Source organism: Ascochyta rabiei, chromosome 18 (genome assembly GCF_004011695.2).
Source record: "Ascochyta rabiei chromosome 18, complete sequence".
NCBI classification, from domain to species: Eukaryota; Fungi; Ascomycota; class Dothideomycetes; order Pleosporales; family Didymellaceae; genus Ascochyta; species Ascochyta rabiei.
Window position 1 is genome coordinate 725,404 of NC_082422.1, and position 19,851 is coordinate 745,254.

Genomic DNA, 19,851 nt, shown 5'->3' on the forward strand with positions numbered 1-19,851 from the left:
TTCCGCATTCGCGTGGCCCCGGAGATGTGTGTGATGTGATGTGCATTGTGCAGCGCAGAACATAAAGCTCCGAGGCAGTCTGAACGTTTGCCGGTGGCCGATGACGCCCAGGGCGACTCGAGACTCATTCACTCGGTCGACTGCTTGTGGTAGACCGTAGACGGGCAGTGCAGCAGTAGAAGTAGAAGAAGTAGCAGCAGCAGCAGTAGCAGTAGCAATAGCAGCAGCAGCAGCAGCAGCGCAACAGTGCATGCAGCCCACCCCCGGGCCCGCAACCTCTCCACTGTTCCTCTCCCAACGCCTCCTTTCCCCGGCTTCGCCATGCACACGAACCCACCGTCGTGCCCTTCACGCTGCACGCTACTGGGTCGGTCCGCAACGCGCTGACTGCCGGGGAGAACCTCCTGGATCGACGAGCTGTTTTGCTGTCCCCGGCCACTTCACTTCCCCTTCCCACCACCATCACCACCACCACCACCACCACTGCCTACCACCATCGCACGCGCACACGCAGCCAAGCCCCTCTAGAGGCCGACGGGAAGGGCAGAGCGCCCGCCCCAACATGTTCAGCCCCTTCATGGCTGCGGGCCGCTGGGTCAGGGAGCATTCGCCGGGGCTGCTGTCCGCTCTCCGCCCGAGAATGAACTTTATCACGCTGCACTGTAGGTTGCGCGCTGCACCGCTGGAGAGGGAGAGGGAGGGAGAGGGAGAGGGAGAGGGAGAGGGAGAGGGAGAGGGAGAGGGAGAGGGAGAGAGAGAGAGAGGGAGAGAGAGAACTGGCTAACGGGCGGCAGATACGTACTTGATTGTCATGACGCTCATTGGCTCCGTTATTATATATGGCTCCCGTAACATGGCCTACATCGATGCCCTTTTCTTTGCCAGTGGCGCCGCCACGCAGAGCGGGCTGAATACGTACGTTGGACGTGAGCCGCGAGGAGCCCATCAGGAGCCACGCGCTGACGGTCTTGTAGCATCGACGTGAACAAACTGTACCTCTACCAGCAGATCGCCATCATGCTCATCACCTGCCTCTGCACCCCCATCTTCATAAACACCTTCGTCGTCTTCATCCGCCTGTACTGGTTCGAAAAGCGGTTCCAGAGCGTCGTCCTCGAGGCCCGCAGCATGCGCGCCACCCGCACCCGCACCCTGTCGCGCCGGAAGAGCGAGATCAAGGCCGAGCAGGACCGCCAGATGGGCGACGAGGAGCGCGGCGTGGGCGACCGCCGCATCGACATCATGCGCACCCGCACCGGCCACGCCGAGGGCGGCGTCATCGAGGACGAGCACGCCTTCCAGGAAACAAACGGCAACGCCGGCGTTGGCTTCCGCAAGCCCTCGACTTCCACCGACGACGAGGACCTCGACCCCCTCGAGCCCCTCGAGCCCTTCGAGCGGCCGAAGCCGCCCGCCCACACAAACTCGAACATCATGTGGGCCGACACCGTGAAGACGCCCCTCCGCCGATTCGAGTCGGATGCCGCCGATTCGCCCGCCGACCGGCTGCCGGGCCCGGACAAGGAGAAGAGCATTGCTTTCGTGGAGAGCCAGCGGAATCGGCACCCGGCCGAAGGCACCCTGCGCATTCCCGGACCGCGAGACTTCGACCGAGGACTGGTGCCAGAGCGAGTCGGGCACGGTGACCTGACCCGCGAGCTCACCCGCACATCGCACGAGGACGACGACCAGCGTCGCGCGAGGCGGCGCTCGCGCTCCACGAGTGTGGGCGAAGCGAACGGCGACGCACCCAAGCTCAGAAACCACATCACCTTCGACGGCCCCCAGCGCCCAACCACCGGTGCTTCGGTCTACAGGAAGCCCGACCCTGATGCGCCCAACCCCAGCATGCACCTTCGCAATCGCTCGAGATCGCGCACCATCGCCAGCTTCTTCACAAGAGAGAGAGAGGAGGCGGAAGAGGACCCCATGCCCTACCTCAGTTGGGCGCCTACGATAGGACGCAACTCCAACTTTGTAGACCTGACAGAAGACCAACGAGAGGAGCTTGGCGGCGTCGAGTACCGCGCTCTCAAGCTGCTGGCCGTCATCCTCGTCGCCTACTTTGTCGGCTTCCATCTGCTGGGCATGGTCTGCCTGCTGCCTTGGATTACTCGGGACCCGCACTACACCCAGGTGGTCGAGGACGTGGGCGTCAATCCGGTGTGGTGGGGTTTCTTCACACCAGCCTCCATGTTCAACGATCTCGGCTACACGCTGACTCCGGATTCCATGATCTCCTTCCAGTTCGCTGTCCTGCCCCTGCTCTTGGGCACCTTCCTCATCATCATCGGAAACACGGGCTTCCCGTGCATGCTCCGCTTCGTCATCTGGCTGGTCTCCAAGTTCGTGCCCAGGGGAAGCGGTGTCTGGGAAGAGCTGCGCTTCCTGCTAGACCACCCTCGTCGCTGCTTCACCTTGCTCTTTCCAAGCAAAGCCAACTGGTGGCTTTTCGCCGTGCTCGTTGGTTTGAACGGCCTGGATCTGATCTTCTTCATCATTCTCGATGTAAGTCTCGCTCCTGCTCTCCTCCCTGTCCACGACTCATTTCACGCAGCTCAACGATCCGACCGTCACAGTCCTCCCCCCAGCTTTCCGCTTCCTCGACGGCCTCTTCCAAGCCGCCGCCACGCGCACTGCCGGGTTTGCCGTCGTCAACATCGCCGACCTGCACCCTGCCATTCAAGTCAGCTATCTGATCATGATGTACATCTCCATCTTCCCCATTGCCATGTCGATGCGCCAGACCAACGTCTACGAAGAAAAGTCACTCGGCGTATGGGCCGATGACGACGACGAGGAACACTCCAGCTACCTAGGCCACCATCTGCGACGCCAACTCTCTTTCGATCTATGGTTTGTTTTCCTAGGCTTCTTCCTCATCGCCATCGTCGAAGGCCACAGGCTCGAGAACACAAACGACTACGCCTTCACCCTCTTCTCCGTCCTTTTCGAAATCGTATCCGCCTACGGGACAGTCGGCCTCAGCCTCGGCTACCCGGGCGTCAACACCTCCTTCTCAGGCCAGATGAAGACGCTCTCCAAGCTCATCATCATCGCGATGCAGATCCGCGGTCGCCACCGCGGCCTCCCCTACGCACTCGACCGCGCCATCCTCCTGCCCTCGGAATCTCTGCACCAGAAGGAAAACGAGGACGCCACGCGCCGCATGAACATGCGTCGGAATAGCGCGGCTGTCGGCGCGCTCGACGGCCATGATGGTTTGATGCGCACAGGCACGGGACTGAGTAGACGCAGTAGCATTTCCAGCCAGCGGCCTTCGGCTGCGGATCGCTTCAGCCCGCGGCAGTTCAAGCGCATTCTCTCTGGGGCATTCAGCGCAGGGCCTACCGCGCCCCGGCATAAGGAGCATTGAGCATTGTCTATTTGTCTTTTGCGGCGTTTTTTTCTTCTCAATAGACCTATGGGGGGTTTCACCTCTGGGGCAGTGTATAGAAGTGTAGCGGTTTTTTGTTTGTTTTTTTTCTTCTTGGCGACTTTCTTCCTGTGTAAAAGTATCCCCCCCTTTTTCTTTTTTACTGTGTGTATGTTTGGTCGGAAGCGTAGAGTAGACGGATGGGAATTGAATATCGACTCAGCGATGGGTGGTTGTCGATGTCGTGTGTGCAAATAGAGCAATTTGCGTGCCTGTCATTCATTCATTCATTTATTCATCCATCCATCCATCCATCCACCCATCCACCCACCACATCACCACTCCCCAACCGTCCTCAACTCCCCAACCTCACCCCCAACCCTCTCCCTAACCACCCTCTCCACCTCCCCCCGCACAACCTCCACCTCGCGCCCAGCATCCACAACCACGAAATCCCCACCTTCCCCCCTCTCCCTCAGCTCACGAAACAGCTCGCGCACCCTCCCCTGCAACGCCTCCGTCTCGTACCTCTCGCCCCCAAACCCGCCACGCTTCGCCGCCGCCTCGGCCGCGATGTCGAGAAAAACACACAGATCCGGCCGCGGGAGGCCGACGTCGGCGTTTCTGCACCACGAGAGAGACATGCTGGGGTTCTGCTTTGCCGCGCTGTACACGGCGCCGGAGTAGTAGTAGCGGTCGAGGACGACGGTGGTGCCGGATTGGATGTGGGAGAGGATTTTGGGACTGCGGTGTGGTTAGTATTTTTTTTTTTCTTTTTTTTTTTTTTCCCGGGGGTAAAAGAGGGTGAAGGAAGGGAAGAGAAGAAAGAAGGAAGAAGGAAGAAGGAAGAAGGAAGAAGGAAGAAGGAAGAAGGAAGAAGGAAGAAGGAAGAAGGAAGAAGGAAGAAGGAAGAAGGAAGAAGGAAGAAGGAAGAAGGAAGAAGGAAGAAGGAAGAAGGAAGAAGGAAGTAGAAGCAACAGCAAGGAGGAGATGGAGAGAGGCATACATACACAGCTTCCCATCGATTCGCGCTGAACAGGAGATGGATCACGTGGTCTTCCTGCGCGGTCTCGCCCGCGAGGTAGCTGTTGATCATCTGCCCGATTGGCGTGCTTCGGTCTGTGCCCATGTCAGTGTATATGTGTGCATTCTTGTTCTTGCTTCTTGCACTTTTTCCACCGTAGATGGTAGGCTCTGGTCTGCTCGGGTGTGGGTGTCCATACCGGGAAACCGCAGAAACTCGACCTTCTGCCCGTCCCTCTCCAGCGCCTCCACGAGCAGCCGGCACTGCGTTGTTTTGCCCGCACGGTCGAGACCCTCGAAGACGATTAGCTTGCCTCGCGGCATTTTTATTTATTTTTGGCTTGAGACGCTGAGAGAGAGAGAGAGAGAGAGAGAGAGAGAGAGAGAAGAATAGATTGTGTGGTTTCGAGATGGGTGGGAAGTGAGAGGTAGCGCATAGGGCTGTTAGCGCGGGAGACTAGTTTGTAGTCTCGCGAAGCCCAACTCTGTACATGTTTGACCACCCACTGCTCGACACCGGCCTTGAAAGAACAACTTCCACACGAAATTTTCGGTATATCTCAAGCAACCCGACCAAACCAAGCACCCCAGCCCACGACCCCTACCAACCCCCGCCTCTCCCCCCCTCTCTCTCTGCTTTCCCATCGCCACACAGCCACCACCATGGCCCCCTTCCAGACAGAAGTAATCCCGCTCCCCGACGACCTGGCCTGGGAAACGTACGTGAAGAATGCAACGGGCAAAATCATCCTAGCGTGCTACTGGCCCGAGGACAAGACCTCGCGCATCCTCATTAACCAGCTGACCAAGCGGCTGCCGGACATCAAGAGCCTGGGCGTCACGGGCGTGTACAGTCTGGATGTGTATTCGCTGCCCAAGATCGCCGAGGAGTTGGATGTCACGTTTGTGCCGACGTTGATGTGGTGAGTCTTTTTTTCTTTTTCTTTTCTGGGCTTCTCTTTGGGATTCACGGCGGCGTTGGAGGGCTGGCTGATGCGGGATAGGTTTGATGATAGGATACAAGATGCGCTGGTTTGGCATGATGGGGTGAGGGTGGAGGGGGAGAAGGTCAGTGGTGGTGTGCAGAGGGTGTTGTCGAGGATTGCGGAGAGTGGAATGGAGAACGATGGAGGTGATGCGTGGGAAGGAACGGGAGGGGTGTATCATGGTGTTGGATCGTGAGGTCATTAGCTTGATTATATGCATTGGTGAATACAGGTAAAGACTTATTCTATCTAACAGGACTTTCTGGTATCTCGGTGTCTGACTCACCGACTTCTTTCATCCAGGTTTCGTCAAGGTCTTCGTCTTCTCCCGTCTCGTCGGTCTCTAGCGCGTCTGCTTTCTTTCTCCGCTTTGGCTTGAACATTGCCGCGATCTCTTCCTCGCCGTAGGTGCGCAGGCTGAGTTCTTTCATCAGAGTAGCCCATTCCAGATTGGTGCGGCAGCCTGGACATGAGCCTTCCATAGGCATCAGAGCGCCTTCAGAGTTGTCGTCTTCGAACAAAAATCTTTTCGATAGGCATGGCAGATGGGAGACCGTGTTGCAGGTTTCGACCGGACAAACGATGAGCATAGAGGTTGACTTTTCGGCTGTCTTCTTGCAAACACCGCAAGTATGTGCTTCGTCGTGATGCAGGGTGTTCATGGACTTCTCGACGTATGGCTTGCAGTCCTCATACGCAACAGGTATATTCCGTATGATGTCCGGGATGTAGTGCGACCCAACCTCTGCCCATATCTCTGGCGCAAGCCTCGGCATCTCAGCAGGCGTGACTTGAATAGTGACGCTTTCCCTCAGCCTTTGCGTCATTCTCGCAGCATGCCGTTCCCACTGCTTGAACACGTCCAGCGCAAAGAATCGCAGATGCAGCGGCCATCTTCGAAAACTGTCTACCCCAAGCAAATGATGCAGGTTTTTTAGCCGGGCTTCTAGCGACATTGGTGGTCTTTTTCTCCTTCCAGATGCGGCGGGCGCAGCTTTCTTGCCTTTTTGCAGCTCTACAGCACGGGCGTCTCTAACGTCCCGGTCGATATGTCTAGTCATGTGGGTGTTCTGCCACGCCCACTCGAACTGTAACGCAGCAAAATGCGAAGGGAAGCCAGTGACAATACACGTCATCTCCCACGGCCGCTTTCCCTGCATCGCAGTGCGCTTCGCGCCGCCCTTGCTCGTGCCATTGTGCTGGCCGAGGCGACGTGCAGGATTTGGGGTACTGCCGATGTAATAGGATTTGCGATTCGTCGAGCGGAGGAGATAGCAGCAGTAGAATGCCGGAATGGGCTTGCTCTCGATTTTGAGCAGTTCTGCCATATGCATCCGATGACAGCTGGATGCAGTGTAGTTGATCGTTGACCCAATGCGGATATGCGGCTGCTGGGATTGGAACGAGGCCCTGCTGATTGGCCGTAGACGGAGGCTCGGGGACGTCGCAGGCCGGACACCCTTGCTGCTGCTGACCTCAGGTCGTGGTCGGCACAGCGTGTTCGGTGTTGAAGTGCAGATGAATTGCTGGTATGCGTCTCACAGAGCTAGATGTACAGCTGCACGCTTTGACGATGTTTCGATGATATCTTGACGAAGAATGGGCGCTAGAGTGTGGTGGCAAGTGTAGCGCGCACCAAATACTCCAGGCCACAACAGCGCAAAACAGATGTTGCTTTGTTCTCCTCAGGGCTGGGACCAGATGAAAAGCTCGATACCGGTGCTATGATGTCAAGGGTGCGCGCTCCATCAGAAATTGCAGCGGTTCCTCCAAGTGAGGTGGATGTGTAGCGCAGCCTTGGGTCCAATCGGCAGCTACCTGTCTAAGCCTGGCAACGACCACCTTTCGCACATCACGTTGCAAGGCTTCTTTCTTTCGTCGTAGGTGCGCAATGAAGCATGGTTCGATGGTTCGATGATTCGACGATTACTTTGCAGAATAATGCAGAGATGCAAAATCGACCTGCACGCGCTCGGCACTCAAACAGAGTCATCGTTACGAGGGTAGCAGTGCTCCGCATGTTCTTTGGGCTGGTTCTGGGACTGGTTCGAACGCTAGTGCACATCGTAACCCTCACACTTCCCCAACTCGCTGCTCGCCATTTCCTCTCCTTCACACCACCTACCGAACGCCGCCCGGCACTGCTGCCTCGCTGCTCGACGACCTTCACCAGTGCACACGACTGTTGCAGGGCGTCCACACGCTCTTTTCCACCAGACTTCTACTGCAAGAAGCCGTATCCGGTCCAAGGCAGTCGCCTGCCAATACGCAGGTCCCATGCCTGCAGATATCTTCCCACGATAGCCCGCGCAATCACCGAGGAACAGTCCTCAATCGACCGCCGCACCTCCGAATCTCTCCCAAGAACCGTTACGCATTCAAAATTCGCCTTTCTCGACCATGGTCGACTTCATGTCACCGAGTGGACCTCCGACCGGCGCAACCATAACCACCTTTCGAGTCGCGGCGGACGGCGGCATGTCTGACGGAGGGTCATCAGCACCAAAGTCGCGCATGGGTGGCGCTGCGATGCCTCCCGCGACCGGCGCACAGCCAAGTGGGCCAAGCATCATTCCCTTGAGCGCACGCAAGGCAGCGCCGCTGGACCTGGCGACTGTCGAGCGCAGGGGGCACAATGCGCCGAACAACCTACCGCCCAAGCCCCAGCGCATGTTTGGCCTGCAGGAAGCCCCTACCTACAGGCCGACTGCTGAGCAGTTCAAAGACCCGGTCGCGTACATGCAGAGTATACGAGAGGAGGCGCAACAGTACGGCATCGTCAAGATTGTGCCACCGGACACATGGAACCCGTCGTTTGCTGTCGACACGGAACGCTTCCACTTTCGCACGCGACGACAGGAGTTGAATTCTGTCGAGGGTGGAACACGTGCCAACTTGAACTACCTCGACCAGCTGTCCAAATTCCACAAGCAACACGGCCACAGTCTGACCCGTTTTCCTAGCGTCGACAAGCGCCCACTCGATCTGTACAAGCTGAAGAAGGCCGTTGAAACTAGAGGTGGCTTCGAGCGTGTCTGCAAGCAGAAAAAGTGGGCTGAGATTGGCCGCGATCTTGGCTACAGTGGCAAGATCATGTCTTCGCTCTCTACATCACTGAAGAACTCGTACCAGAAATGGCTGCATCCATATGAAGAATATTTGCACGTCGCAAAGCCTGGCGTGCAGCAAATGCTCGAGCACGAACACGGCGGGCCCTTCACACCATCGCCTGCACACTCCCCACTGAAGAAGCCGGCGCAGGGTACACCTACAACGAACACCCTTGAGTCGCCTGCAATAAAGGCCTCAGCGGCGCTGAACGCATCACTGCATGTTGACGCTGTGCCCACGCCACCTGAGCTACCGCGACCAGCAGTCTCTTCGGGTTTTACTGCTGTCAACTCAGGAGGCTTCACACCAGTCAACGGAAGTACAGCGCCAGCTCCCTCGGCAACGCCAGCAACGAACTCCTTCTCCGCGGTCAATACCCCGAGCGGACCGCAAAGGGACTTCATTGACTCACGAACATCAACACCGCTGCGCAATGGCGACAGTCCCATGCTTTCAGCCTATAACACACCGGATCTGAGGCCAACCGCACATGGCCTGACACCGTTGTCGAATTCTCACGCCTTCAACCAACTAAAGCGTACGCTGTCTCAGGATGGAGAGAGCAGCATGAACGAGGACGGCGACGAAGCAAACGGCCGTCGCAGCAAGCGACTGCGAAAAGGTAAGCACACATGCATGCAGACGCATGCAGAGCGACCTCGCTTGACACATCCCTGCTATGCTTTGGCCTGCGCTGTCGTCTTATTGGTGGTAATTACGGCTAACAAACCGACTTACAGATGCGCCCACCGTTGCTGGCTCGCACATGACGCAGCCTCGCCAGTCTACACCGGGTAACACCAACCCACGCGTGCGGCCTACGAACGATCGTCCAGGAGAAGTATGTAAACTCGCCTTGCGTAGACACAAGCACTCGCTAATATATACAGCGTTGCGAGAGCTGCGGTACCGACAACGACCCAACCAACATTCTGCTGTGTGATAGCTGCGACAACGGATACCATGGCTACTGTCTTGATCCGCCAATTCGTGGCGTTCCTGCGTACGATTGGCACTGTCCACGTTGTCTTGTTGGAACAGGCGAGTTTGGCTTTGAGGAAGGCGGTATTTACTCGCTGAAGCAGTTCCAAGAGCGGGCGCAGAGCTTCAAGCAAGCCCACTTTGCCGGCAAAACCCTCTCCGATCCCGTCACGAACGCACAACAGCAGCCAACAGAGGACGACATCGAGAAGGAATTTTGGCGGCTAGTCGAGAACCTGACAGAGACTGTCGAGGTTGAGTATGGAGCGGATGTACACACGACGACACACGGCAGTGGTTTCCCGACCATTGAACGCAATCCAAGAGATCCGTACTCGACCGATCCATGGAACCTGAACATCTTACCCTACGCACCGGACTCACTCTTCAGACACATCAAGTCCGACATCTCGGGAATGACGGTGCCATGGCTCTACGTTGGCATGGTGTTCTCTACCTTTTGCTGGCACGCCGAGGATCATTATACATACTCGGCGAATTACCAACATTTCGGCGCTACAAAGACCTGGTACGGCATTCCAGCCGAAGATGTGGGCAAGTTTGAACAGGCCATGCGTGAGGCCGTGCCAGAGCTTTTCGAGACACAACCAGATCTTCTGTTCCAGCTGGTAACCCTCTTGACGCCTGAGCAACTAAAGAAGGCTGGCGTTCGGGTTTACGCACTCGATCAGCGTGCGGGAGAGTTTGTCATTACCTTCCCGCAAGCCTACCATGCCGGCTTCAACCATGGCTTCAACTTCAACGAGGCTGTCAATTTTGCCCCGAGCGATTGGGAGCCATTCGGAGAACACGGGGTTCTTCGCCTTCAGGAATACAGACGGCAGCCTTGTTTCTCGCATGACGAACTACTCTTGGCAGCAGCTACGCGAAAGGACATAACAATTAAAACGGCGAAGTGGTTAGGTCCGGCTCTCGAACGAATGCGCATCCGCGAAGGCCGCATACGCACAGCATTTCTGGAAGCACACAAGACGTCGCGTCCGCACACCTGCAGACTGGACGGTAGTGAAGGTCCTGGCGAACACAAGCTAGCTCAGTGTCAGCTTGAATTCGTTGTGGATGACTCCGACATGCTTGAAGAAGAGTTGATCTGCGCTTTCTGCAAAACATACAGTTACCTGTCTCGGTTCTATTGCCGCAGCACCAAGAAAGTGCTGTGTCTTCAGCACGCTGGGCTGTTTGAATGCTGTCCAGGCAGTCTCGTGGACAAGCGCTACCAGGGAGATGGGGGCGAACATGTTCTCATTCACCGCATGACCGACGATGCTATTATGTCTGTTGCGCAGAAAGTTGCAGACAAAGCAAGCCTACCGGAGGCCTGGGAGGCCAAACTGGAAGCTCTAATGGCGGAAGGACCTCAGCCCCAGTTGAAAGTTCTTCGCACTCTGCTGAATGAGGGCGAGAAGATCGACTGGGAGCTGCCTGGGTTGCCAGATCTCAAAGATTTTGTCGAAAAGTGCACTGAGGTTGCGGAAGAAGCCATTGCCTACATCACGCGAAAACAACAAGCCCGCCAGAAGAATGTGCGGACAGGTAGGGTCAGGGGGGCCAACAAGGCAACTGAGGCTGAAGACAAGGACCGTGAATATCGCAGCATGGAGAATATCCAGAAGCTTCTCACAAAAGCCAAGGGCCTTGGTTTCGATTGCCCAGAAATCACTGCACTTCGCGAGCGTGCGCAAAGCATTGCAGAGTTCCAGGATAAAGCACGCATAGCCCTCCGCGACCGCCCATCACAGCAGAGTATCACTCGTCTAGACGAGCTTCTCGAAGAAGGCAAGTCGTTCAGCGTGGATGTGCCGGAGTTGGAGTCGCTGGAGAAGGTTGTCCAGCAACTCAAGTGGCTGCGAGAAAGCGATGAGTTCAAGTACAAGCCCGCCACGACTCTACAAGAGGTTGGGGAGCTCATCGCTCGCGGTGTCGAACTGAGTATTCCCGAGAACCATCCCGAGATACAGTTTTTGCAGAGCAAAAAAGAGCAAGGAGAGTTTTGGGAGACCAAAGCCAAAGAACTCATGGCCGTCGAAAATGTTCATTACCAGCAGCTGGACGCCCTGTCCAAGCAAGCTGCTAGTCTGCCTGTCACACCGGAAACTCGAGCTGCAGTGGATGCGATCTTGAAGAAGCAACGCGATGCGCAGGACCTCATCATGTCGCTCTTCGAACGAAGCAAGAACCCCGACTTCCGTCAACGACCGATGTACATGGATGTGCGCACTGCGATGGAGCAGCTGAACGCCCTCAACAGCAAGCCAGCAGGTACGATTGATCTTGAGAAAGAGCAAAAGCGACACGAAGATTGGATGCGTCGGGGCAAGAAGCTCTTTGGCAAGGCGAACGCACCCCTTCACATCCTTCATGCACATATGAAATCGGTGGATGAGCGCAACCGGTCATGCTTCGATCTGTCTGACCAGCCGCGCATGCCTGTGGAGCCTGCTTCACGTGAGGCCAGTCCTGTGGATGGGGAAGAAGTGGACGGCTCTGGTTCTAGCCGCGATGTTTTCTGCATTTGCCGAAGGCCTGAAGCTGGTATGATGATAGAGTGTGAACTCTGTCATGAATGGTAAGTCCACGGATGTTCCGTCAAGCTGAACGGCCACTAACACATGGTAGGTACCATGGCAAGTGTCTCAAGATTGCACGTGGCAAGGTGAAGGAAGACGACAAGTACACATGTCCCATCTGTGACTACCGTGTCAAGATCCCCCGCGATGCCACACGACCCAAGCTCGAAGACCTGCTGGTCTGGCAAGATGAGCTACCCAACCTGCCATTCCAGCCGGAAGAGGAGGAAACTCTGGATTCCATCATCGACCACGGTTCCAAGTTCCGTGACTACGTTCAGCAGTACATCAACCCGTTGATGTCAAGTCCCGACGAACTTACCACTCAACGCTTCTACCTGCGCAAGCTTGAGGGTGCCGATATCCTTCTTTCCAACGAGATCAACTTTTTCCGCCAGGAACTGCACAAATGGGCTCCTGTTGCACCTACAGCGCCACCCATCCTACAGGTCTCCTTGTCCACTCGCAAGCCTCGACCGACGAAGCAGCAGAAGCTCATGAATCAGCTCGGCATCTCCAACCCAGACGATCTGCCACCACACCTGCGGACAAAGACGCATCAGTTCAAGCGCAAAGAGGGGGAGGTGGGCAAGCCTGAGGGTCTGAACGCTAACCCAGATCCCTCGCACACGCCCCCGGGTGAACCTCGCCGTGAGTCAGGCGAGAACGAGTACTTCAACTCGAACTCGGCATCTGCTTACAACAACTCGCCTACCTTTGCTACCAATGCGCCGCTGAACTTTGGTGGTAGCTCTTCCATTGCGGCGCTGGACCCAGGTCTCTTTGAAAGCTCGGCACAGGTACCGACGAGTCCGATGCAGGACCTGTTCAAGAGCTCTGGCAACGGACAAGAGCTGTTCGGCGAAGCGATGGAGATGGGTGGTGGCCAGGCGGAAGAAGCCTTGGCTGTCACAGAGGGGAACAGCTACCTGGATTAGGTGTCCACCGTCTTCAACGTTCCAGAGTCCCCGCGGGGCTCCTGCTAACCCCTCGATGGCGGTTTTACTTGGGCTCTGCTGCACATGGACGGACCTTGTACAACATGTTTTTTCTCTTTTCTTTTTGTTTTTAGGGACGGCGTTGTTGTTCTAGTTCCTCGCACATGTATTTGTTCTGATCATTTCAAGGGCAGTTGTATGAAGCATGAAGGCTTCTCCAGGCTGTCCATGTCGAGGCATGTGTGTACTGAGGGCACAATGGCTTGAACGGTCTGTTTGTCGCATTCGAGCAGGTGTTATGGGGTCATGGTGGCGGCTAGGGGGCCGAGATACCCACTGGAAAGGCGTACTGTGTACTCTCTTGTATCTTCACAGTCGAGCAATGGACGATGCAGCATCTCTGTAAGCTGTGCGTGGTGCTTTGTTCTGCAGGTGCCATGTCGCAGTCTCCTAAAGTGCACTGTTGGTCTGAGTGGGTTGGGGCCAGTGCTTGGCAACTTCGAAAAAGATGGAGAGCGGTCCGAGCAAGGGCTAGGACTACGACTTCGGACGACATCTCACCATGCTGCCAAGTAGAGGGCTGCGGCCCGCCCAGTTGGCTCCCTTGGCCTCGCGCCAATCGACACATGTCTATTCGAATGCTTCACGAAAGGTGCGCATCCCACGAGGACGACGACTGGCCCCCGGCTCCACACCACACCTCCGCCTCCGCATGCCGCAGGGCAGCCGTGGCGGACATGGAGTCATGCGCGCCCACGTCTGCGGCACAGTCGTTGCTGTGGCCTAGCAGAGAAGCTTACTGACGTGTGGCCTGCAGTTTTCTTCCCTTCCTCGGACTGCCCGTCTCCCACCCTCGTCCCGCGCAGGCCCACTGTCGGCCCAGTCGAGGACGGGCGCTGGCGCAAACTCGCACATGGCCCCGAAGGCATCGTCTGTCCGTTACGCATCTTGGTACGCGCCTTGGGGCTGGGGTCGCTCCAGCACGCCCGGCGCCGGCGACCTGCCCGTTGAAACCGTGCCCATTGCCGACTTCTCCAAGGCACCCACGCCAGCCTTTGAGCCTCAGGTGACCACCGCCACGCCCGAGATGGCGCCCGCAGGCATCGACAAGCCCGCCGTCACCGAGAACGCCATTGCCTCCGCCGAGGGCTCCTCTTCGACGCTCGATGCGCAGACACTGGACGAGCTACTCAACACCGACCCCGTCAAGGACGTCATCCCCAGGGCGGACATGGACCCCACACAGCTCATCGACCACCCGGGACAGCTGGCGGAACTGGGCTTGGACTACGGCTGGGGCGTCACAACCATGTTCGAGAAGCTCATCGAGTCCATATACCTGCAGACGGGCTGGGGCTGGGCAGGCACCATCATGGCGACCACGGTCGTCGTGCGCAGCGGCATGTTTGTCTTCCAGGCCCTCAGCTCCGACAAGATGGCGGCCATGGCGGCCCTGAGCCCCGTCACCAAGCCGCTGCAGGACAAGCTGTCAGCGGCGCTCGCGGCAGGCGACAAGCAAAAGGCAGATCTGTACAAGATGCAGCAGGCAGCCATCATGAAGCCTCACATGGGTGGCATGGCCTCGATGGCAGGTTTCACCGCTATCCAGGCCGTCGTTGGTTTCTGTGCCTTCCGACTGCTGAGAGCCATGGGTGAATTGCCGGTCCCGGGAATGGCCCACGACGGTTTCTTATGGTTCACTGATCTCACTTCCCGCGATCCCTACTTCATTCTGCCAGCTACCACCACCTTCATCATGTACCAAGTTTTCAAGGTACGCCGACACTCCACCCGCACGCATTCGCACAACGCTAACTCTGTTTACAGCGTGGAGGTGAGACGGGTGTTGCAGACGCGACAGGACAGGCTGCCCAGCGACAGAAGCTCATGACCGGTATGGCCTTCTTCATCGGTCTCATCACCGCTTTCCAGGCGTCCGCGCTGCAGCTCTACTTCCTCGTCTCCGGTATCCTCGGTGCCGGAACAGGCTACCTCCTCAAGCAGAACGGCTTCAGACGCATGATTGGCATTCACCTCCTTCCCAAACCAGAGAGCAACGAGCTTTTCACAAAGGTGGTCAAGGGCGAGCTCAAGCTCAAGGACATCAAGGGTCCTGACGGCAAGATCCGCTACCAGCCCCCAAGCCAGCTGAAGACCAAGTCTGCTCTCGGCACAACACGCCGCAACGCCACCCTGGCCGGTGGTGCCATCAAGATCAAGGAGGGAACGACTATCCCACTGCACATGCGCGCCGAGCAGCCCAAGGTGGACAAGGAGTTCCCTGACCGCGACGCCGACTTCGACCAAGGCCCCAAGGGCAGCCTGGCGGAGAAGATGGACTACTACCGCCGCAACTACAAGATGGCGTACGTCAAGCGCAGGATGAACGACAGCATGCGAGGCATGATGCAGAGAGCAGGGTACGACGTGGGCACCAACCTGTCGCGGGAAGAGGAGAAGAGGAAGAGGAAAGCGGAGCAGTACGAGGTGGAGAGGAAGAGGCGGTTCGAGAACAGGAGGTAGGGGGACGGGGGGGATCTGTACCATATTGCATGTTCAGGGGTTCAGGCTTGTGCCATCAAGACGGGTAGGGAGGACACAGGATGGAGAGCGGATAGTGTACTTGTAGAGATTCTTGTACCAATACTTGGACGCAAAACGCCGTCTCCTTTGTTGCAGGCCTGGTCCAGGTTCGCATTTTGCATTTCATCATTCCCAGCCGTCTCACTCTGTGTCCTCGACTTGGATGACGACATGGTTTCCCCATCCCCACCCATCGACCCTCGTCCTACTCCAGAGCCGTGTACATATCCAATTCCTGCCCATTCCTCCTCCGCCTCTCCACGGGATCAGCGCGCATCTCGACGCCAGGACCGACACGTCTAGAGTCGCTCCGTCCCGAGGGGAAAACCTGGCGCGCGTCAGTCTCGTCTCGTCTCGTCTCGTTCTCGTTCTCGTTTCCCACCGCCATTCGCCCGCCGTCTTCTGCCCCAGTTCCCTGCACACGCCTGCCCCTTTGTGTTGCAGAGAGAGAGAGAGAGAGAGAGAGAGAGAGAGAGAGAGAGAGAGAGAGAAAACGCACCTTGGTTCCACTCCAGCCCAATCGAAACGCGGCCTCGTTCGCAACCAACTCTCCGAATCCCAGCATCAGCCCGTTTACAAACGGCAGCAGCAGGTTGATGGCGGCGCCGCGCAGCAGGCCCCAGAGGGTGGGTGGGCTGTAGAGGATCAAGGGCGACGAGGACGAGGGCGGGGAGTGTGACGGCGAGGCGGAGGCGTCGGCGTCGGCGTCGTAGTCTTCAGAGTCCGAGGGAAAGGTGGTCGTGCTGGCTTCGAGGTGGTTGCTGGGCGGGTCGAGGATCGCTGGGTCGCTCGGGAGGATGTCGAGGGGGTCCGACATGGTGGTGGGTGGGTGGGGAGGCGGACCGCGTGGCGTGATTAGTGGTGGTGGTGGTGTTGGATTGATGTTGCTGCTGCTGCTGCTGCTTGGCGAGATCGAAACCCTCCGGGTGAGCGTAGAGAGCTGATCTGCTGCCGAGGTGGAGGTGGTGCATGGACGTTACTGAGGCTCTGAGCCATGTCCGGTCTTGGCGCTCGGGAGAGCTTGGATGCACGGCGGTTGCCTGCTACGTGGGTGCTTGGGAATATCAGAGAGTTGGATGCAGAATGAGGTTTTGGTTTTCCATGTTGTACAGCCGTGTGAAGGCATCCACAGCTCCATCAACACATTTGAATTGGGCTTCGGTTGCTCTGGGAGTCGTTTGCTCGCTGCTCCTTCTCCCACAGGGTACAAAGTCGACGTCACCCGCTGCCGCCTTCGCAACCCCACCGCGCCTATGGGAGCTCTACCCAACCACATGCACCACGTCTAGTCCTCCCCCTCGACTTTCTTTCACAAAAGCCACCGCCACCGTGACCTCCACGACTCACCGGTCATGTCTTCAAGCGCACCGGCCAACCGCGACGACCACATTGCGCAGCTTGTAGGCCTTGCTGGTGTAGCGCCCGCAGAGGCAAGTCGAAGGTCCTAGAAGCGTGGGGGGTGGAGTGACTGACTAACGTCGACCTGCAGGCAGAGCGATATCTCGACGCCGCCAACGGTGACCTCCAAGTCGCCGCCGAACTCTTCTACGAGCAGTCCACGGAGCAGGAACAGGCACCAGACACGGACATGGCCGGCAACGACCAGACCACAAGTCCCCCCAACCCGCCCCAGCAGCCGGTCCCGGGCGGCGGCCGCACTCTCGCAGGCGCATACGTACCGCCGACGGAAGCCTCGTCGTCGTCTTCGTCGGCGCCGCAGCAGCGAGGCGTGGCCGGGTTGCGGACGCTCAAGGACCTGCAGTCCACAGGCGGCGGACACGGACACGCCCACGACGACGACTCGGATGAGGACGCCAAGGACGACGAGAACCAGGACTTCTTCGCCGGCGGGGAGAAGTCGGGCCTCGCTGTCCAGAACCCCAACCAAGCCAACCCTCGCGACCACATCAACAACATCCTGAAGAGGGCGCGGCAGTCAGTAGACACACCCAGCACGGGACTGGGGTCATGCTAACCGCGATCAGGAATGCGCCCCGGCCTGGTGGCGACGACGAGCAACCGACCTCGCGCTTCACCGGCAGCGGGACCACGCTCGGAGGCGACGATGCGCCCTCGCGACACGTCCCAGATCCCAACGCCACCCAGCCTGCACCTCAGCCGCGTGCTCACCGCGAGCTCCACCTCTGGCGCGACGGCTTCTCCGTCGACGATGGAGCGCTCTTCCGCTACGACGACCCAGCCAACGCACGCACGCTGGAGATGATCAACACGGGCCATGCTCCGCTTCACATCCTGAACGTCGAGCATGGACAGGAGGTCGATGTCGAGGTACACGCGCACAAGGACGAGGACTACAAGCAGCCCAAGAAGAAGTACGTTCCCTTTGCTGGTTCCGGCCAGCGACTTGGTAGCCCAACACCGGGCGTAAGCACCTCGGCTGCACCTGCTGCGGCCTCTTCCAGTACGACGGCTGCACCAGCCTCGACTGGCTCCGCGCAACCTACCGTTGACGTCGACACTTCCGCGCCCACCGTCACACTGCAGATTCGACTTGGCGATGGCACGCGCATGCAGTCGCGCTTCAACACGACGCACACCGTTGGCCATGTCTACAGCTTCGTGGACCGGGCCAGTCCTGACAGCCAGTCGCGCGCATATGCACTCATGACGACGTTCCCTTCCAAGGAGCTCACAGACAAGGCTCAGGTGCTGGGCGACATGGCCGAGTTCAAGCGCGGAGGTGTGGTGGTGCAGAAATGGAAATAAGGATACCCGTGGTGCAAGACGGCTGGCACAGAGTTTTATCGAGTGCAAGAGGGTCGGGATCGGAGCGACCACGTCAGCCCTGCACTCGGCCTGCACCAAAATCACGGACTGACGGACTGACTGACTGGTGGACTGACTGACTGACTGACTGACTGGCTGGCTGACTGACTGACTGACTGACTGGCTGGCTGACTGACTTGCGACTTGGGACTGAATTTGGAGAGGGCGAAAAAAGGGCATGGTAGATTCATGGCACAGGGCGCTCTGCAGCAGGAGCTTTACTGCAGCATCAGATAGTAGTTAGGGTAATGCAATGCGATGCACGATGCCAGGTATCAAGTCGCTCAAGTCGCACCTCAACGGGATCGAATGTCCCCCTTGTTGCACCGCAGGGCGGATGTTCCATACAAGGGCTGTGAAAAGCAATGCTGATTGGCCTCTTGTTTCGAGATGGAGGCCGATCGGTTTATTTGTGCCAGCGCGTGTAGGATCTGGATGTGCGCTCTGCTTGTGCGGACATGGTGCTGAGTGAAGCGCAGGACAGAGCTAGATGTATTTGTAACCGTCAGGAAACAAGGCGTGGGTCGTCTTTACTTGCTACGCCGTCCATGTGGACGTGGGTGTTGTACGTCTAGTACTGTGTACGCACTGTAGTCTGCTCCACGTACTTTGAAACCTGCACGAGGCCGACCATGGAAGCACAGACGGCGTTTTGCTGTCGACACTTTGGTTTCACTCATGTCGATCCAGACCGCAGGACGTGAGAAGCAAATGAGCGAGTACCTTGCAGCCTCTCCCACCACGTCCCAACAGAACAAGTGTGCGCGTACAAGATTACAAGATGATGTCGTTTGCCGCAATCACCTGAGCGGGACTAGGAAGCCGGGGAGAGAGAGACCCTTGCTGAAGTGAGCCATTCAGCTGAAGACGCACGACTCACTCACCTTCCCTTGACAGCAGGTCGACCGTTACGTCGCGCGGCCGCCCTGCCTATCAGCGGATCCTCAATCTCGGCGCACAAGGCGGCGTTTCCTGCCTGCTGCCAGCCTCGACGACCGACGCCCGACCATCGTTCCTCTCTGCCTGCCATGGTTTTGCGGGACAACGGGCATGGATGGGGGAGAACTAGCAGCCCGCTGATCGGCATCGCGTTGATGAGCGTTTCGCAAAAGGCCCGAGCGGCGCGCGTCACACCATGTCCGAAACTGCGACTGAGGCGAAAGCCAACCTGCCGTCCGCCTCGATCGACAGGGAGAGCGAGGGCAGAGCAAGCGTGTGCAGGCGAAAGCTGGCCACTGCCGCTGCATCGTAACCGACACCGTGCTGGGGAGCGGTGGGGGGTGTAGGTACTGTGTGTAACGCGTCATCGCCGTGCTGGGACAACCCTGCAGCGACCGTGTAGGGCCCCATGTACATGTATGGCCGTCTGTGAAAAAGATATGGGTGGCCGGAGATGAGGAGTTTCTGGACGCCTTCTGTGGTTTGAGATCGTGGTGAGCTTGGTGCCGCACGCGCGAGCCTTGTTTCTTGTTTCTTGT

General features: G+C 57.9%; 8 protein-coding genes across 8 annotated transcripts, besides 17 other annotated features; 5 read left to right on the forward strand and 3 right to left on the reverse strand.

Annotated features, from left to right (window-relative positions):
* Positions 1-192: 192 nt before the first annotated feature.
* Positions 193-240: a tandem repeat.
* A 213-nt stretch (positions 241-453) lies between these two features.
* Positions 454-484: a tandem repeat.
* Positions 485-562: 78 nt separating this feature from the next.
* On the forward strand, positions 563-3,376 carry EKO05_0010042 (low affinity potassium transporter; the record flags this gene model as incomplete). The annotated part of the gene is made up of 4 exons (XM_038943007.1): positions 563-662; positions 795-915; positions 975-2,508; positions 2,558-3,376. 4 exons carry the CDS (start codon positions 563-565, stop codon positions 3,374-3,376), a joined length of 2,574 nt encoding a protein of 857 aa, XP_038794591.1.
* Positions 685-775: a tandem repeat.
* A 275-nt stretch (positions 3,377-3,651) lies between the features above and the next one.
* Positions 3,652-3,672: a tandem repeat.
* Positions 3,673-3,702: a tandem repeat.
* A 9-nt stretch (positions 3,703-3,711) lies between these two features.
* EKO05_0010043 (dTMP kinase) lies at positions 3,712-4,723 on the reverse strand (the record flags this gene model as incomplete). Its single annotated transcript, XM_038942766.1, has 3 exons — positions 3,712-4,120; positions 4,387-4,495; positions 4,600-4,723. 3 exons carry the CDS (start codon positions 4,721-4,723, stop codon positions 3,712-3,714), a joined length of 642 nt encoding a protein of 213 aa, XP_038794592.1.
* Positions 4,138-4,163: a tandem repeat.
* Positions 4,196-4,344: a tandem repeat.
* A 27-nt stretch (positions 4,724-4,750) lies between the features above and the next one.
* Positions 4,751-4,786: a tandem repeat.
* Positions 4,787-5,062: 276 nt separating this feature from the next.
* EKO05_0010044 (uncharacterized protein) lies at positions 5,063-5,581 on the forward strand (the record flags this gene model as incomplete). The annotated part of the gene is made up of 2 exons (XM_038942790.1): positions 5,063-5,322; positions 5,404-5,581. The coding sequence occupies 2 exons, from the start codon at positions 5,063-5,065 to the stop codon at positions 5,579-5,581; spliced, it is 438 nt and encodes a 145-aa protein (XP_038794593.1).
* Positions 5,328-5,361: a tandem repeat.
* A 49-nt stretch (positions 5,582-5,630) lies between the features above and the next one.
* On the reverse strand, positions 5,631-6,719 carry EKO05_0010045 (Slx4p interacting protein; the record flags this gene model as incomplete). Its single annotated transcript, XM_038946990.1, has 1 exon — positions 5,631-6,719. The coding sequence occupies one exon, from the start codon at positions 6,717-6,719 to the stop codon at positions 5,631-5,633; it is 1,089 nt and encodes a 362-aa protein (XP_038794594.1).
* A 1,066-nt stretch (positions 6,720-7,785) lies between these two features.
* On the forward strand, positions 7,786-13,003 carry EKO05_0010046 (uncharacterized protein; the record flags this gene model as incomplete). Its single annotated transcript, XM_038942877.1, has 4 exons — positions 7,786-9,118; positions 9,237-9,337; positions 9,387-12,064; positions 12,115-13,003. 4 exons carry the CDS (start codon positions 7,786-7,788, stop codon positions 13,001-13,003), a joined length of 5,001 nt encoding a protein of 1,666 aa, XP_038794595.1.
* Positions 9,424-9,524: a mobile genetic element.
* A 562-nt stretch (positions 13,004-13,565) lies between the features above and the next one.
* Positions 13,566-15,526, forward strand: EKO05_0010047 (uncharacterized protein; the record flags this gene model as incomplete). Its single annotated transcript, XM_059637679.1, has 3 exons — positions 13,566-13,655; positions 13,821-14,777; positions 14,831-15,526. The coding sequence occupies 3 exons, from the start codon at positions 13,566-13,568 to the stop codon at positions 15,524-15,526; spliced, it is 1,743 nt and encodes a 580-aa protein (XP_059493662.1).
* A 265-nt stretch (positions 15,527-15,791) lies between these two features.
* EKO05_0010048 (uncharacterized protein) lies at positions 15,792-16,403 on the reverse strand (the record flags this gene model as incomplete). The annotated part of the gene is made up of 2 exons (XM_059637680.1): positions 15,792-15,914; positions 16,086-16,403. 2 exons carry the CDS (start codon positions 16,401-16,403, stop codon positions 15,792-15,794), a joined length of 441 nt encoding a protein of 146 aa, XP_059493663.1.
* Positions 15,928-15,961: a tandem repeat.
* Positions 16,029-16,077: a tandem repeat.
* Positions 16,266-16,296: a tandem repeat.
* Positions 16,404-16,465: 62 nt separating the features above from the next.
* Positions 16,466-16,490: a tandem repeat.
* A 448-nt stretch (positions 16,491-16,938) lies between these two features.
* EKO05_0010049 (protein phosphatase regulator) lies at positions 16,939-18,313 on the forward strand (the record flags this gene model as incomplete). The annotated part of the gene is made up of 3 exons (XM_059637681.1): positions 16,939-17,020; positions 17,080-17,521; positions 17,572-18,313. The coding sequence occupies 3 exons, from the start codon at positions 16,939-16,941 to the stop codon at positions 18,311-18,313; spliced, it is 1,266 nt and encodes a 421-aa protein (XP_059493664.1).
* Positions 17,280-17,303: a tandem repeat.
* Positions 17,360-17,413: a tandem repeat.
* A 106-nt stretch (positions 18,314-18,419) lies between the features above and the next one.
* Positions 18,420-18,511: a tandem repeat.
* Positions 18,512-19,851: the final 1,340 nt, after the last annotated feature.